Source organism: Urocampus carinirostris, chromosome 2, assembly GCF_059441175.1.
Source record: "Urocampus carinirostris isolate Australia breed hairy pipefish chromosome 2, RoL_Ucar_1.0, whole genome shotgun sequence".
Taxonomy (NCBI): domain Eukaryota; kingdom Metazoa; phylum Chordata; class Actinopteri; order Syngnathiformes; family Syngnathidae; genus Urocampus; species Urocampus carinirostris.
The window spans coordinates 29,152,019-29,169,971 of record NC_142350.1 but is presented as its reverse complement, the minus strand read 5'-3'; the positions used below and the strand labels follow the sequence as shown (position 1 = coordinate 29,169,971).

The 17,953-nt window shown below is 39.0% G+C and overlaps 2 protein-coding genes across 2 annotated transcripts in view; both read left to right on the top strand.

Moving 5' to 3' along the window:
* The first annotated feature begins 385 nt into the window (after window positions 1-385).
* LOC148371606 (protein NDRG1-like) lies at window positions 386-7,214 on the top strand. The gene is made up of 12 exons (XM_088326156.1): window positions 386-604; window positions 769-874; window positions 2,257-2,377; window positions 2,470-2,532; window positions 2,623-2,683; window positions 3,342-3,428; window positions 3,530-3,586; window positions 3,663-3,829; window positions 5,947-6,046; window positions 6,136-6,171; window positions 6,261-6,312; window positions 6,426-7,214. The coding sequence occupies exons 1-12, from the start codon at window positions 554-556 to the stop codon at window positions 6,611-6,613; spliced, it is 1,089 nt and encodes a 362-aa protein (XP_088182282.1). The 5' UTR covers window positions 386-553; the 3' UTR covers window positions 6,614-7,214.
* Window positions 7,215-11,969: 4,755 nt separating this feature from the next.
* The window catches only part of LOC148371605 (focal adhesion kinase 1-like), a 58,379-nt gene continuing 52,395 nt past the window's right edge, over window positions 11,970-17,953 (top strand). The window contains exon 1 of the mRNA XM_088326152.1: window positions 11,970-12,246. The gene's annotated coding sequence lies outside the window, so the exon portion shown is untranslated. The remainder of the gene's footprint in view (window positions 12,247-17,953) is intronic.

Below are 17,953 nucleotides of genomic sequence, written 5' to 3'. Positions count from 1 at the left end.
AAGAATAGTCCTGGGAAACTAATTTGTAAAAAATCACAATATAAAATAACACCCCATTGTAGTTAAGGTTATAAGAATTTCCAAGATTTTAATCCAAACACGGCAATTAAAAACATTTGTGAAAAATATATCTAATTCCTATTGAATATGCACTGTTCCGTGTTTACAGGCTTAACTGTGCAATTGCTGTTTATCTCAAAACCATTAGATGCATCTTGAGACTGAACCTCAACATAAAAGCTTTTCAAAGCCTACAGAACTTTTAGTGCTTGTTTAATTCTTGACAGAAATCACGTGCGGGATCAGTGGGACTGAGACAGCCTAAGGTCAGATTAAATCCGAGGCCAGTTGGCCACATGTGAAACAGGTTGCACTTCAAGCTTTAGCAGCAGATCAGAGCTTGAGGGTATATAAAGCAGCTCAAGCAAGTGGTCTGTCACACATCCTACACTGCTTGCTGAATAATCTTGCTGCTGTATTGCTTTGAAAAGAAACTTACAGCTCAGCATCTTATCTTGTAATTTCTGCCTTTTGTGCACTGTACTTGGAAGCCATGGTTCTGGAAGAGAATGAGTCGGACTCTGTCTTCGAGCCTCACATCAATGTGAGTATTACGGCATGGGAGTTAGTTGTTTGGTTTGATTCTTAAGTTTTCAAAATGATTTTGGATCTGTCTTGTATAATCATGTTTGAAGTTAGTTGTTTTCAACAAAACAATTGCTCCACACATGTCGATGGTTTTACAAATTTGATTTCTTTATTTTTTAGGAGGAGCATGTTGACACACAGTATGGAAAGGTCCACTGCATCATGACTGGGACGCCCAGAGCAAATCGCCCTGTCATTCTGACGTATCATGATGTTGGATTGAACCGTAAGTACACCTGGAACACCTTACATAAAATCAATAGTAGTGATGAGTTTACAGTTTAGTAGACACTGAAATAGCGAGAGAAGACAAAGATTGTTTAACTTGCAAGGAGATTGGGAGAGGATGAAGAAAAAAAACAACACAATGCAAAATTCCAAATCTTTTCTACAGATCCTCTCCTGAGCCCTTTCTTGTTATCAAATATCCTAGATTACAAAAAGTAGATCTACCTTAAAGGGTGTGGATATCAAAGAACAGCAACATTATTGGCCAATACTGTAGTGACAATTACAATATTGCTTGATAATCAAAATTACGAACAACAGCGAGGAATAATAGTTAAATTAACAAATGAAATTACATCCCTTGTAATTTTGTAGTTGTCCAGTATTAAAAACAGAACCATACAGAATAAACTTATCAAGTATCATTAGGGAACTGTGTTCCTACTGATATAGAACTTAATCGTAATGTAATATTAATCAATAAATAACTACGCCATAAGTATGTGTGGGTCTGGCAGATTCTCACACAGCATTGCTCTACAAATCTCAAAAGTAACTTAAATTCGTTAGCAGCATCTGGGCAAATTAAGCACATTATTACTTGTCCCGAGGGAACTTTTGTCACGAGGTGTTGGACAAACCCAAATGCAGGACAACAAGGAGACAATAATACAAGGGGCATGATCAAACCTAAACGGGGGGGGGCATTTTTTTCAACAACAACAAAAAGACTTATTAGGAAGAAGGGAGTCTGGGACCGGACTTGCTGAGGGAGAAACTTGAGAAGGAGTCTTGGCTGGTGAAAATCTTGAAAGGGACATCTGGGAGTTCCTTTGAAGAGATCGCTGGAGTTAAAGATCCTGTGATAAAGAGGGAATTGAAGAAGGAGCTCTTGGAGGAGAAGCTTGAAATTTTGGAAGGGAGATTTGGGAATAACTTTATAAAAGGTGGTTGGAGTGGCAGGTCTTGGAGTGGTTGAGCTTGAAACCAGGAGGCACGGAAAAGGAACTCGGGGGAGGAGAAGCTTGTAGTCTGGGCGGGTGAATATCTTCAGGAATCAAAACAATCAGCAGCTTAAAGTAGGAGCCTGGAGTATTTATGGTAGACTTGTCAAATTGTCTGATTGGAATCACCTACGGAGAGGAATTATGAGGGGGACTAAACACCTGTTTAAGAGAAGGAGAGGGAGTGCAGCCACCAAACCATGACAACTTTAAGTATAAAAAAAAGACTAAAAAAAAATATATATGTTTAAACAAACATTGCTTTAGACTTTAGTCTCACATAACAATCTTACACATAAGAAATCTCCCTTCCCCTTTCGTAATATATAGAAAAAAGCTGAGTGTATAACGTGTGTATTTTTTTCACTTTCTACAGACAAGTCATGCTTTGAGACTCTGTTTCTGCATGAGGACATGCAAGAGATCCTCCGTCATTTTGCGGTTTGTCATGTTGAAGCTCCAGGACAGCACGAAGCAGCCAAAACATTCCCTTCATCGTGAGTTGCCTTGTGTATTCACAACTTTATCCCTGTTGGTGTTTAAAATGTTGAACCGTATCCCTATTAATTGTTGCCTTCTCAACATGAAGGTATTCCTATCCGAGCCTAGAGCAGCTGTCTGAAGCTCTGCCTGCTGTGCTTAAACACTTCGGGTGAGACAGACCTGTTAATCCTCAAGTTTTACCAATATAATCTCCTACTAATACCACAAAGCTGAGCCTTATTTTGAATGTGATTCACAGGTTTCACAGTGTGATCGGACTGGGAGTTGGAGCTGGTGCCTGCATTTTGGCAAATTTTGCAGTAAGTCAACGCTTAGACTTTTTCTCCCATTTTGAAAAACAAATGTTGAAAAGAAAAATATTTGCAATGAGGGAGTGTAGTAAATGCACTTTCTTCAGCAACTAGTTTTCTCAGTATATATATATATATATATATATATATATATATATATATATATATATATATATACACATTTACTTGTAAAATATAAAATATAGTACTTATAGTATTTATAATAGTATTTTATTTGACTAGAGAGAAAGATTCGCTATAAAAATAACATAATTGTTGTAACGTGGAAAAATAACTGAAATCATGGACTTTTCAGTTGTTATTTTTTCTTTGTTTTCCTATGTTCTCATTTATTTATGTGTCTGCTTGTTTTTAGTTTGTTTGCATGGGGCATAGTTACATTTGAACCAATCCTGTATTTTTTCATTGACACCTAGATATTCTTTTATGAAGCTCTAAGGGTACTAGTACCCCTAATTGAGGTCTAATGGTGTAGTGTAATCAATAGCCATCACTAATTTCAGTACACCTGAAAGTTAACTTAATTGCACTAAGGAAATGTGTTTACCAGTACAAATTGTGTTACAGAAAAATGTCTTATGATAGATTTCTTTTCCTATGAAAATGAAAGGGCTAATGGCATCCCCTCTTCTGCATGTGTTTATAGCTCAATCACCCTGACCTGGTGGATGGCTTGGTTCTAATCAACATCAACCCTAATGCTGAAGGATTAATAGATACCGTTGCAAACAAGGTCAGCCCTGAATGCGTCACGTCCACTAATTACTCTAATAAAAGCCTGGCATCAACTGTTTGATTGCTTGATTGTTTTTCCTCCATTCCTCTACGCTACAGATTACTGAATGGACCCACACGCTCTCTGACACAATTATTACACACCTGTTTGGAAAGGTAAGTTGCCATGACGACATAATCATTGGCAAATGATGAGATACTGAATCCATGGTCCCTCCGAATGGACTTTTAGGAGGAGATCCAGACTAACCAGGATCTCATAGCTACTTATCGCCACCACATCAACACAACCATGAACCAGTACAACATGGGCCAGTTCTTCCGTGCATACAACAGCCGAAATGCTCTTGAGGTGGAGAGGCCTGTGCCTGGTGGAAATGTCAACGTCAGGACCCTCAAGTAAGAAATATCTGTCTACGTGTCCATGCACAGGCATTTTGGGCGAAAACTACTCAGTGGGAATTAAAGGGAGCTTACGCATATACATCGAATAGCCTACACATCTAAAAACAAAAATTGAAAATGCACGTGTTATTCAAACATTTTTATTGATTTTAAGGAATATTTAAAACAGACAAAACAAGTGTGTAACTGCACATTACAAATATCCAGAGTAGCGCTGCTTTAAAACCAATACTGGCATCGGTACATGTCCCAGGAAATCTCCCCCCCCAAAAAATTATAACAAGATTATATATATATATATATATATATATATATATATATATATATATATATATATATATATACACATGGTCTCGGAACAGCACCAATTCAAAGTCATGACAACAGATAAAAGGAGAATTAAAAAAAAAAGTAATAATGAAAATTTAAAAAGAAAAAAAATAGCTGCACATATGTTGAATGCAATTTGGCATTCATTTTAAAAATTCTTTAATCAAGTTTTTTTTTCATTTTGCACATCAGGTTACAACAGATCAAATGTCATTAATCACTGTCTAGGATACCAAAATTCTTGGTCACACGCATTGTGCTTTTAACAAAAATTGCTCTCACCTGAAATGGGTATACTGTAGTTACAACAGTATGGTACTGTGTTGAACATTACAAATTTTACTTATCCCTGGAAAAGCACGTCTCCCTCATGTTTTTTTCTTTGCAGATATACTAAAGAAAAGTTGATTGTGCACATTTTTTAAAAATAAAAAATGAAAAATATTTTTTTTTAAATGTAGTCTGTGCAAAAAAAAATCAAGACATATTTCTGATGAAATTCAAGACATTCATCCGAACGCATTATAATGTAGACTGACATGGCATCAAAATAATTTGCATTTGGTAATAACACTGCAATAGTCCTTAGAGTGTCTGCTTGATTTAACTATTTTTTGCCTCGGTTCACCTCAACGGATGACTTTTCAGATCCAATATTAACACAATTGATTATAATATAGTGTCATAATATAAGACTTCTCTGCAGGGTATAAAGACAAAAATCATATAAGGCTCTTTTAATCACTTTTGCAATAATTTAATAATGATAAATTAATAAAAGAACACTCAGTCAATGTAGACTAGTTATTGTATTTCAAGCCAAAGTTAGCATATTTCAAGTGCTTCCATGGCATCATAATGCTTTAGAACAGTGACTGAAAGTTAGCGTTCCGATTGATCGTTAATGAGGCAGCATTGCGTTGACTTTAGTAAACTTTCACACAAATATGTTCAAGATTTTAAGAGGACACTTTTTTTAAATGGGCAGATCAGACATGATCCCTAGCACCAAATAGTATCTATCTGTGCACACCACTGGCCTCTGAGATGTAATGCATAATCTGAAGTCCATCCATCCATTATCTGCACCACTTATTCTCAGTAGGGTCGCAGGGGTGCTGGAGCCCATCCCAGCTGTTTTCCAGCAGTGGGCAGGGTACACCCTGAACTGGTTGCCAGCCAGTTTCATGACACACAGAGACAAGCAGCTCACTCACCCATTCACACCCTCGGGAAAATTTGGACCAGCCAATTAACCTTAAAATGCATGTTTTTGGAATGTGGGAGGAAACCCACGCAAGGATTTGCAGAACATGCAAACTCTGCACAGGAAGGCCGGTTGCCGGATTTGATCCCATGATCTCAGAACTGTGCCGCGGACATGCCAACCACTCATACACCGTTTTATATGCCGTTTTTTTGAAGGTTTTCAGTTGGAAGGAGTAAATTCTAATTTGATCTGTTGTCTTCAAAATGATTTGAAGTGATATAAAAGTATGATTTTTAAAATTTTGTTATTTCATTAAGATTCTGTTTGAATCACACATTTATTTTTTATACTAAACTCATCCTCAATTCAACCTTGCTTGTTCACTAAAGCAAAGTTTTGTCAAAACAGAAAAAAAGCCTGCAAACTATGAAAAGAAAGGCAGCATGTAAGGTCCCCAAGAAGAAAAAAAATATATATTTAGTGTATAAGCATCATGAAATATTCTTGCAGAAAAGCCAGACACTAATCAACATTCTGTAAACCCTTTCTCCTCTTTTAATTTAAAACACAGATGCTCCACACTGCTGCTTGTTGGCGACAACTCTCCATTTGTGGAGGTTGTGGTTGACTGCAACTCTAAGCTTAACCCAACAAAGACCACACTGCTTAAGGTAACCACAAATTGCCTTTTCTATGGTTATCTATTCTTGTTTCGGGTATTTTAATGTGACCTGAGAAACCTCTTTTTTTTCTCACCCAGATGGCAGACTGTGGAGGACTTCCTCAAGTGGCTCAGGTATGACAGTCTATCACGATAAATCTGCATACACATATGGATTCATATCCAACAAATATGAGATTCATCAATATTGTATTTACCAACAGCCAGCCAAAGTGATCGAAGCCTTCAAATATTTCATCCAAGGCCTTGGATACTGTAAGTCACAAAAATGTAACTTGTGTCCAGAGTGCATAGATCCCCTTTTCTGAGTTGTATATTGATAGACTCTTGAGATCCTCGTTGAGTACAACAAATTCTACTCTCTATAGTATCCAGTGCCAGTATGACCAGACTTCGGTCAAGGACCACCTCTAACTCCAGCGTGTCATCCCTGGAGAACTCTCGGGGCCGCGCATATGAAAAGCGAGGACGCTCCCATACTGACGTCTCCATGGAGAGCATCTCTAACAACATGAACCGCAACATTTCAAAGTCTACGCATGAAGTGGCATGCTAGAGCACAAGATGCACTTATCCACAAAGTGTGCTCTTGCCTGTCTCTGCAATTCCACATCAAGGTCACAGACAGTCATAGTTGAATGTGGCTATTACACACGATATTAGTCTTATTTTCAAAATCAGCTGAACATATCAAATGGCTATTATCAAAATATTATTCATGTACTTTTTTCTTCGTAATGAATGTTATCAAGAGTGTTATCGATTACTAATGAAACGAGATGATATCACTGGGTAGGATTCAGTGATTTTATGCCACTCAGTCTAACATTAACATACAAATGTAAATCACTTTAAATACTAATTTTCAGCAAATGAGAATAAAAAGTCAATTAATTGATTTTCTCGATGGAATGTTAAGTGTTACACGGAGTGAAAACACAGACTTGTATATACTTTTAAAAAAGAAGGGGTTACTTAAAATAAACGTTCTTTTCTTATAGCAGAAAACTATGGTTGTAAAAAAGTTTGTTTTTGTCAAGAGGAAGTATGACCAGATTATGTAGAACTAATTTTGAATGCTTGTGATTGTAAATCTATGAGTGCAAACCAATATATTGTGTTGAAATGTACAAAATAAAGTGTGTTCCTCAAATGAACGCTGACATAGCTGTGTTATTTACTTTGGTCGCAAGAGGACGCTCACCGTTTTAAAATTGAGCTACGTAATTCGTCCATCTGGCTGGCAACGCCGTGTTTTTAATACGGTTTATCGGTTTATCTTAAACTCTACCCTTTCACAGATGGTCTTCATTAAATAAAATAGTTTAGAATTATATCTAATTCAAACTGATCTCCAGATTTGATCAGCTACAACACATAGCCTAATCTTGTTGTTTTTCCCCAAATTTGAATACATTATTGAAAGTTCATAATCACAAGACAGCATCAAGGATATTTTAATATGCAAACACATAAAACAAGATGAAATATGTTTTGCTTAGCATAGTTTTCGTGTGGGTAGATAAGAGTATTGCATAAATCAAAGGAGCCTTGCGTGCAAAAGATTTTTGTAATACAATTCGAATACATTGACTGTTAAATGGTGTTGGGGTGTGTGTTTTTTTTTTTTTTCCTTTTTTTTGAGCAGTAAAAGAAAATGGATGACACAAATTGAAACACAAAACGTCAGATTATGTGCAGCTGGATTACCCTAACACTCTGCATTATGGTGCTCCAATTAATTATTTATGGAAGGACTCGCTTAAAAATGTATTTAAACATGAAACATCCGCCGTGGCATGCTATGGGCCTGTGAATACTGCATACCATCTTCAGACGCATAGTAATATCTTAGAGTGGGTTGCATTTGTAATTTGAAATTAATTAGAAGTAGCTCAGGCAGATGTTTTTTAGACCTCAATGGCACACAACGTGCACATTGCTCAGTTAAATCATCACCAGATAATTGAACGATACTTTATTAAATGTATGTGAAAATTGCTGATTATAAGGTATATCTTTTGTTTAAAACTCAATTTCCGTAACAGAAACGTGTTGATTAAAATTTGGCAACCTTCAAAAGGTGATTTTCTAAAATAACCCAATAAAGCGACATCTATCCATCCATTATCTGCAACCACTTATTCTCAGTAGGGTCGCAGGGGGGTTGGAGCCCATCGCAGCTATCTTCGGGCAGTGGGCAGGGGACACCCTGAACTGGTTGCCAGCCAGTTGCAGGGCACAGGGAGACACACAATTCACTCGCTGATTCACACCTTCGGGACTGGCCAATTAACCTGACATGCATGTTTTAGGAATATGGGAGGAAACCAGAGTGCCTGGAGGAAACCCACGCAAGCATGGGGAGAACATGCAAACTCGGCACAGGAAGCCTGGTAGCTGGATTTGATCCCATGACCTCAGATCTGTGCCGCGGACGCGCTAACCACTCATCCGCCGTGAGGCCCGGGTGACATCTAATGGTCAAAAATGACAAGCTGTCCCTTTAATTTTTTATCTAAAAACACAAAATGCTGTGTTGAGATTAGTATGCTCCCGTACAATTTAATAATATTAGCTGTTTTGGGCGTGTTACAGAAAAACAGTAGTTACTGTTAATGTACTTGTTACTTCATTTGAAGGGTAACCCAGGTACCCTCCAAGATTACGAAGACCAACAACTAGTTACAAATTACCGTATATAATTGAATAGAAGCCAATCCCCTAATACTTCTTTAAAATAGCCACATAATACAAGTTATAAAGGAAACAGGTGGACCAACCTGTGGAAGTTGTGGACCCTTCATGTTTCTTGGTTTGTGCAATCTTGAGAGCCTGCAAACAAACACTCCGCCAAGACTCTGCATGCCCATTTTTTTTCTGGTCTTCAAACCACTTAAAGATCTCCTTTTGCGTTCCTGGGTACTGTCCAAGAAGTTTTCTAAAAAACAAACCATATTCATCAAACATTTACCGTAAATTCTGTGCGTGTGTTTGCCCCATCGAGCAATGGTTGGTATTTTGCTCCCTGCCCTTCCAGTAATACATCACAAAGGAGTGCATTAGTCCTAGCACTGGATATTATTAGAATGCATAATGTACAGTAGGAGCGTTTTAAGGTTCAGAGCTTTGGGGGTACTAAGCATCCAGAGTGTCTCATCTCTCTATCTTTCCACCAACAACCACATACAAACATCCTTCAGCCATTAAAACAATTAATTAATTAATATTAAAATCATCACTAAAAAATCTACCTCGGTTTTCTCAAACACAAGCTGTTCACCACCAAGAAGATAAGAATTGAGTATCATAAAAATATGTATCAATTCAAAACCTTTTGTTACTGCTGCTGCTTTACCTGCACATTCTTTGAGTATTGTCACTGTGCCCTTGTTAGCATATGACAAGATCAAAAACAATCAAAGGTAGCGTTTTATGATGAAAGTAAATCTTTTCCATTTTTATATCCTTTATATACCATTATCTCTCTCGCAAATCTGAATATATTTCCATGTGTAATTGGTACGTGGATTTAGACTTCTTCATGGATCGCCAACATTTTGCATCCACTCTAACTAGGTCAATAGCGTCTTTGGACACCTTGATGCAATGAGTATAACTCTGTTTACAATAACCGAGACCCTTGTCTACTGTCTTTTGAAATAAGTTTGCATATTAAGAAAGAAATGATATCCAGAATAAGAGTCGCTGGGTGTTGTTTTGGCCGCCCTATTTTCTCCGTGTGTGATAGATGGATACTGTAATCATGGTGGTCATGGCTTAGCGATTTTTCCTGCACATGCGAAGCCGAAACACTATTGATGCAAAAAAGGAGTCAGTCCAGTATACACAGGACATACTTTTAAATACAATTTACAGTCAAGGTGACACACCAACAGATCTTCTTTTAGATGTCAATCGCTAAATAATTCCTTACATGGAAACTCATGTTTACTGTTAATACACTTTATGATGAAAGGCCAAAGAACAAACTCCAACCCTCAAGCTTAGTAAAGCAACCAGAGCAATTTGACTGGGTGAGCCGTAGGAATGGGCAGAGTTACTCACAAGGGCATACACACTCTTACTCCCTGCCTGCACTATAGGTAAATACGTTGGTATCCTCGTTTGCAGTGTTTTGGAACATTTTTACAAAATAATTTTTTTTGCACCTGGTTTTGAAACCATTATTAAGGAAAAAATAAGCCTCAACACTCTTAAGTAACTGCTGAAGGGAGACCCATTTTAAGTGGTTCAATTATATTGATATGTGACACAGGCTCTAGCATTATTATTACTATTATTACTCATAGATTTAATCTATGATATAAGATGTGCTGAAGAATTAGGTTTTGTCTGGAGAGCAGGTTTGGCGGTTTAGTTTAAATTTGACCCAAAATATATGGTGTGGCTCTCTCAAAGAATAAAAAAATCAAAATCAAAAGATTTTTTGCTTTTGTGGGTCTTTTGAGTCGAAAAGGTTTCCGACCCCTGAAATGGACTGAACCATTTCGAGGCAGTGAAGTATTTCTGATGCCGCATTGTTCACATGTTTGTCTTGTTTCACTCTTTTTTTTTTAGGTTTTATCTAGTATTTTTTTATCTTACTCACCCTATCCTGTCCTTTGTGTAGGTGTGTGTTTTGGGTGGAGCCCCTTAACCACTAGGGTCACAGGGGCACCATTTCCTGTGGTGTGTCTTGGGCAAGTAGAGTCTAGTAGTGCCTATTCCTCTTCCACCCAGTCTTGAATGCGAAAAACCCCTAGAGGAAACATTGGTTGACTTGGAGAGGGATGGGTGAGACCAGGCTGTACTTACCTAGGGCACACCACAACAACTTGTGCTCCTACGACCCAAGTGGTTAAGGCAGGGGTGTCCAAGCTACAGCCCGCGGGCCAACTGCGGCCCGCAGCAAATTGTGAAAATATAGTTGAGTATGGCCCGCACATGACGCTTGAGCTCAACTCTGTTGCACTTCTCAGTTTTAACACTAGATAAAGCCAGTAATGGAAAAGGTGCTTCCCCACCCATGCAATTGGGGTCCCCTGTACTGGAAGACATTGGAATTGAGTTTTCTTTGCTCATTTAATGAACTTTCTTGTCATTCATTTGAACTGTCATTGAAATGCAAAGTCTATTACTGTGTAACGTATTCTGACACAAAATAGATAGATTTTTAATTCTAAACCCTATCAGTGCAGATAAACGTAAATTTTGCCACTAAAAATAGGGGCACACCTTCAACTGGTTGCCAGCCAATCGCAGGGCACACAGGGACAGACAGGTCACTCGCTTATTCACACCTAGGGACAATTTGGACCGGCCAATTGGCCGGGCATGCATGTTTTTGGAATGTGGGAGGAAACCGAAGTGCCTGGAGGAAACCTACGCAACCCACAGGGAGAGCATGCAAACTCCACACAGAAGGTTCGATCTCATGACCTCAGAACTGTGCCGCACACGCGCTAACCAATGCCCTGCCATGCTGCCTGAAATTAAACATATTTAACAAAATAAATATTACCACTCCTCAAACCTAGAACAAGTCCAGTAGCTTTTCTTTCCCCTGTCTAACAGCAAAGGAGCTACACTCAGGTATTGCTGAGGTTTGTATTCGAGGAAGGAAAATAGTTTTGAATTGAATTTGGGTGTGTTTCAGCACCCCCCAAAACGGGCCAGTTACGCCCATGTTGTACAGTATTCTTGGGAAGGGAACATTCGAATGTGGTCTGTGTTCTTAGAAATTAAATGTTGAATAAAATAATACAATCCTTTGGTGGATAGAACAATAATCTTGGTTATTTCTCGATGAACTTTCGTTTAATTTGTTGCATGAAATTTGAATTAATATTGGGGCCCCAGTTGGCTATGTTGCCCTTCCAAGACCCCTCCAGCCGTCGTGACAAGCCGCAGCCATGTTGGTGCTCCAGATGCAGCAAAAATGAACAGAACCTCGCTCTTGCTAACTGACGGCGACCGCACGCTTCAGCGTCAGTGACACCGACAGCCGAGCACGGCGCTGTTGAGAACTCTAAGACTGGGAGAAGGAGCCCGCAGCAGGGAGACACACTCTCCAAAAGTCGGATTTATTACAAACGGGAATAATGTGCAAAAACCCCGCTGACCGAGTGGGAAAGAACACCGGGGACTGGATATAGGTGCGGCCTAGCTCCGGGAGCCTTCAAGACGGTGAGTATCGATCCGTCTTGGGAGCGGAATGGTTGGGAATAGCACCACCGTTAGCTGGGCTATCTTAGCATTAAAGGGCTAACAGTCAGACAATGGGTTGGATGCTGCATGGGGTTTGTGTTATTACGAATTATTTTAAGGTAATTTCGAAATATCATACACCCTAGATATCGTGGTCATTTGTATTCCTATCAGATAGTTGTGAGCGGTGCAGTGGCCGAAACCACCCATCCTGGGCTTTCTGGTAACTTAAGTGCAAAGGTGAACACTTGGAATGATTTGTGTTTTTTACAACTATTTTTAAAACCTGACTTGTGTTAAAGTCAGTTATCCCTATTGCTAAACAGTATTAAAACAATTGATATTCTTTTAGACAAAGGGAAAATAATAGGTCTTCCTTAACCATCTTCAGGTGCTTGGTGTCTCTGGTTGTTTGGGAAATCACAACACTGTTCACTACTGACTCCTTATGTTAACATTTGTTCTCCTTTGACACAAATCATTACTTTGGACAGCTCAATAGGTTAAGAAACTTGTAGATCAGGGGTGTCAAAGTCAAACATATGGAAGGGCCCAATAACAATTAGGCTACTACCTGAGAGCCGGATTGATTTAAACATTTTAAAGGGACACTGCGTAGTATTAAACCAATAGACTTGATCACTGTATTGTATAGTGCTGGGGCACGCAACCTTTTTGAGGTTGAGCGCTACTTTTTTTTACTGGTTTGAAGGGATACCATTTTGATACACATTTCTAAAATAATAACTTATGTTATTACTTTGTTGTTGCTATGTTAATAAATCCATCCATCCATCCATCCGTCCATTATCTGCACCGCTTATCCTCAGTAGGGTCGCGGGGGTGCCGGAGCCCCCGCAGTGGGCAGGAGACACCCTGAACCGGTCAGTCACAAGGCGTATGTTAATCCAGGTTGTAATTATTAAATCAACCACTCAAACATCATGTCAGTTAAAAATTCAATTTACTTGAATATCTCAACAACCCATTACTTTGATTTTTCAACCATTACTTAGAGCAAAAATGATGGTCAAATTGAACCTCAATGATCTTAACTCCAGTAGGCTGACGCAGCTTAAGTGGGATATTTGTTGCTGTGGGACAAAAGTTCTGGAATAGTTATGATTTTTTATATTTCCTAAAATCATCACGACACACAGTTGAATAAAACGCAATGACATATTAGCTTTTGTCTGGAGATCAAGTTTGATGGCTTTGTATACTTTTGTTTTGAAACGCAAGGTGTGGTTCTTACTTCATCCATCCATTATCTGCACCGCTTATCCTCAGTAGGGTCGCGGGGGTGCTGGAGCCTATCTCAGATACCTTCGGGCATTGGGCAGGGGACACCCTAAACTGGTTGCCAGCCAGTCGCAGGGAACAGAGACAGACAACTCACTTGCTCATTTACACCTAGGGACAATTCCAACCGGCTAATTAACCTGACATGCATGCTTTTGGAATGTGGGAGGAAACCTACGCAAGCACGGGGAGAACATGCAAACTCCACACAGGAAGGTTTGATCTCATAACCTCAGAACTGTGCCGCACACATGCTAACCACTGCGCCGCCGTGCTGCCGGTACTTACTCCAAAATAAAAAATTAAAAATGTTTCCTTTCAGTCAAAAAGATTCTTAACCTCTGTTCAACATGCTCCAGATCAGCCGCTAGGACTCAATTCCCCTGAAACTCACATGATTATATAATAACACACAGCACACATTCATTAAAATCATATGTTCATCCAAATATACAACTGAGGCTATTGTTGGCATTCCAGCCTCACTCATCACTATTTCTAGACATGTCAGCTTTTATTTTGACCGAGTGAATCACCAGCAACATGCCCTCACTCATGTTTCAAAAGTATCCTTTGGTTACATAAGTGTGTTAGGTTTATTTTGTCAGTGCTGGGATTCATGCCTCTACTTATATTTTAAAACATTTGCAATTATTGTTAAATTTCTCCTGCAAATTGGTTGCTTACCCATGGCTGGTCGTTTCGATTTAAATTGGACCTCAACCCAACGGATTTCCCAACAATACTGTGTTTTATGTGTGAGTGCAACAATTAAGCGATTAATCATCAAGGAAAGAACAGGTTAATCACCAGTTATTTAAATAATTGATTAATCATAAACCTTTGGATTGAAAGTTACCTATGTCCCACAAATATTTGCATATTTTCTGACAGGATATGGACAAACCCGTTTCCTTAATGTTAAATGCGATTGTATATTGTGTTATGGGTTTTGCCATTTTGAGAAATGGAGCCTCGTGATGACATTGGTATTGGGGAAGGTGATAAGTTTATTCCTTTCTTTGGTATTGGAAACCTGCAAATGAGATTGCCAGTTCATTATTTTGTCTATTATTGCTTACTGGGATTTGTTGTTTTTTACTATTATGAACTGTGTACATCATTGTCTCTATTGGCCTGCCAAGTTCCTGTTATTTGATTTTAACTCCCTTTAGGGCAGATCTGTTTTGTAACCTAGGAGATTTGATAAAAACAAAAGGTTCAGTGGCGTTCCTTTGAACAGGTTGGAATTTCTTATCGGATGTTTGGGCTCCCCTGTTCTCCTTGCAAGTTTAAAATCTGTTGATGTCTTCTCTCCTTATTTTGAGTGTCATCTAAACTCAAAACTTACCAGAATAAATAAATAAAAACAAACAAATTGCCGTGTTTTCCGCACTATAAGGCGCACCGTGTTATAAGGCGCACCTTCAATGAATGATATATTTTTAAACTTTTTCCATACATAAGGCGCACCACCTTTATGAGGCGCTATAAGTGCATGCTGGTTTAATAATAATAATAATAATAATTTCCTTGTATTGTCATTCTGTGTAACAATGTACACAGAACGAAATGTCGATTGCACCTGACCCGTTGTAGCGAGCCGATGCAGCCGCAGCCAACAATGTACACAGAACGAAATGTCGATTGCACCTGACCCGTTGTAGCGAGCCGATGCAGCCGCAGCCAACAGAGGGCGCCGCCGACCACTTTTTAAGTCTTAGGAATGACTCGGCCGGGGCGCGAACCACCGACCTCCCAGTCTCAAAGCGGGCGCCTTACCATCTAGGCTACTGAGCTGGTTAAGATCAGGTAATTGTGCAATTTTGTAACTGTAATCCTGTGCAGTCCTTCGAGACATTTTTTGATTAAGGGCGTCATGAATAAATGTGACTTGACTAGGCTACAGTAGAGGATGTAGTTACGTTATGCAACCGTTAGATGGTGCCCCGCTAAAAGGAATGTCAACAAAACAGTCAGATAGGTCAGTCAAACTTTATTAATAGATAACAAACAAGCTTTCCACAACTCCATTCACTCCCAAAATGAATAAACAGCCGTTTTATTATTTTCTCTGAGGTAAAGCATTTTCGTGACACATCTTTCAACAACAGCAAGGCATAACATTTTACTTTTCCTCCATTTAGTCAACACGCAAAAAAACTTCTGATACTGTGATGGTAAATTAAATGTTAGTGCAATCGCAATATTGTGACACTCGTAATGTGCAAAAACAACAAGTGCAAAACAATAACAGTAAAACAATAACATAATAACTCTAAAATGTAAAACGTTGTAGTGGGTTTTACATAATTCACCCATGGAACCATTGTTCAGTTAGCGAGTTCTGCCGGCTCGAGCCACTCTCGTGTTCGATTCATTAATGTTAAACTCACTCGCTGCTGCTCTATTCTCGTGTTCTACTGCGTGACTGATCGCCTTGAGTTTAAACTCTGCGTTGTAAGCGTGTCTCTTAATAGGAGCCATTTCAGGGTCTTTATACAAACGCACAAATAAAACAGAATCGTTGTTTAATTTTTCCCAGTATGCACAGCGCACTTCTTCTACGCGAAAAATGGAGTCGGTGGCTGCTTACCGTAAATTGCGAGACCTTGTAATTCAATATGGATCCATATATAAGGCGCACCGGATTATAAGGCGCATAGTCAGCTTTTTAAAAAAAAAATCAGATTTTATGTGCGCCTTATAGTGTGGAAAATACGCTAATTCGCTCCTTAGCTCATTTTCTAAATATGCAATATTATTCTAACACATGACTGTTCGTTTGGGTTTGGGAAATCCTTTGGGTTGACTTTTAGATTAAAAACGTACCGTATTTATGAATGTATAACGGTTGTTTTTCTTTTCTTTTTTACCTATAAATAACTCAAAGTTTTACAGTAGTATATCAGTAGAAAAAGGTCGCTGGCCACAATCGAAAAACATTAGATGCAACGGAAATTGAATCCTGGTTGCGGCGGTGAAAGCCCCAAATCTTAACCACTATTGCACAAGTGTTATAAATGACGCACAAAAATCCATTAGAATTGATCTCATTATCACACTATATTTACTCATAGTACCAGAGACGAATGAAGAAAACCAAAAGTCGTCCTGAAATATATAACTGAAAGCAAAAAATGACGACAAGGGAAGCAACTGAATGAATTGGAAGAACATTAAACAAATACTTAATGAATTTAATATTGTCACTCACAATGATTAGTTGGAGCCGAGGAAAAGTAAAGCAAAATTCTTGAGTCATGTGTTTTTTTGTATAGCCCTTGATCACAAGGAGTCTCAAAGGGCGGCACAGACCACAGATTATTGCAAACCAAAGACTATTATCACACCATCCCCTGATCTAAAGCCTACATGAGGGCAAGGAAAAACTCAAAAACCTCAACATGAGGAAAATGAAGAAACCTTGAGAAGGGACCGCACATGAGCTAATCCCCCTTCCAGGATGACCAGACTGCAACAGATGTTGGGATAACAAATAATACACATATATTGTCCACATAAAATATAGGTTATTCATATGCTATAGAAAAGAAGTGTGTTTTAAGCTAAAATTTAAACATTTCCACTGAGGTTGCAGATCAAATCTCAGGGGGAAGAGCATCCCACAGCACCGGGGCCCGAAAGGAGAACCTGCGGATCTCTTTACTGATTTTGAATAAAAAACTTAGGGAGGGACGCTATACACGAGTGCAAGTTACACACGAATAAACACAGCAATTTGTATAACAATGACTAGACAATTTTCAAAGCTTAATATTTCTATTTTGCCACCTTCAGTCTTTTTGCACAATGCTCTGACTCATTTGTCACTAAAACGGACAGTAATGAAGCAAGTGGCACTGACAATGTTGGATCCATAGTCACACCTGTCCGGTATCTGACAGGGGGAAATAAAATGAGGGACAGGGGAGTGTGGATGAAATTGAAAGCAAGTGGGAAGCGCCGCTGCACCATTGAAAAATAAACAATTCGACGAGAGGGAAGCTCCTGTTATGACACTCGTTGGATGTGTGAATTTGAAGCAATCAGGGGCGGGTTTTCTCCCCTCTACTATATGACGACATACCTAACAACTAGGAAGTGGAAAAGGAAGGAGAAGGGGATTACATGCAAGCCTGGAGCAGAGGTGCAGTCTTCTGCCCAAAGACAGCCAAAATGCACTTTTGGGATTTTCTAGGCTGCTCCACTCGAGGTATGTGGGTGGCATGATGGCTCAGGAAGGACTATATAGGCTGTTGTGAGGGTGCTCCATGCAATACAGGTAGAGAGGGGCTAAGGGCTGGAAAGGAATTTTTGTTGCTTGCCTCCTTGCAAGCAGTTGCATGTGGAAATCTCGCACACAAGCTGAGTGAACAGCGCA

Bases quoted from the DNA above. Each gene is read 5' to 3' on its own strand.
- LOC148371606 (XM_088326156.1), top strand. From the start codon at position 554: ATGGTTCTGGAAGAGAATGAGTCGGACTCTGTCTTCGAGCCTCACATC. The intron at 2,378-2,469 runs GTGAGTTGCCTT...CTCAACATGAAG, and splicing joins GCCAAAACATTCCCTTCATC to GTATTCCTATCCGAGCCTAG. The intron at 3,587-3,662 runs GTAAGTTGCCAT...ATGGACTTTTAG, and splicing joins TTACACACCTGTTTGGAAAG to GAGGAGATCCAGACTAACCA.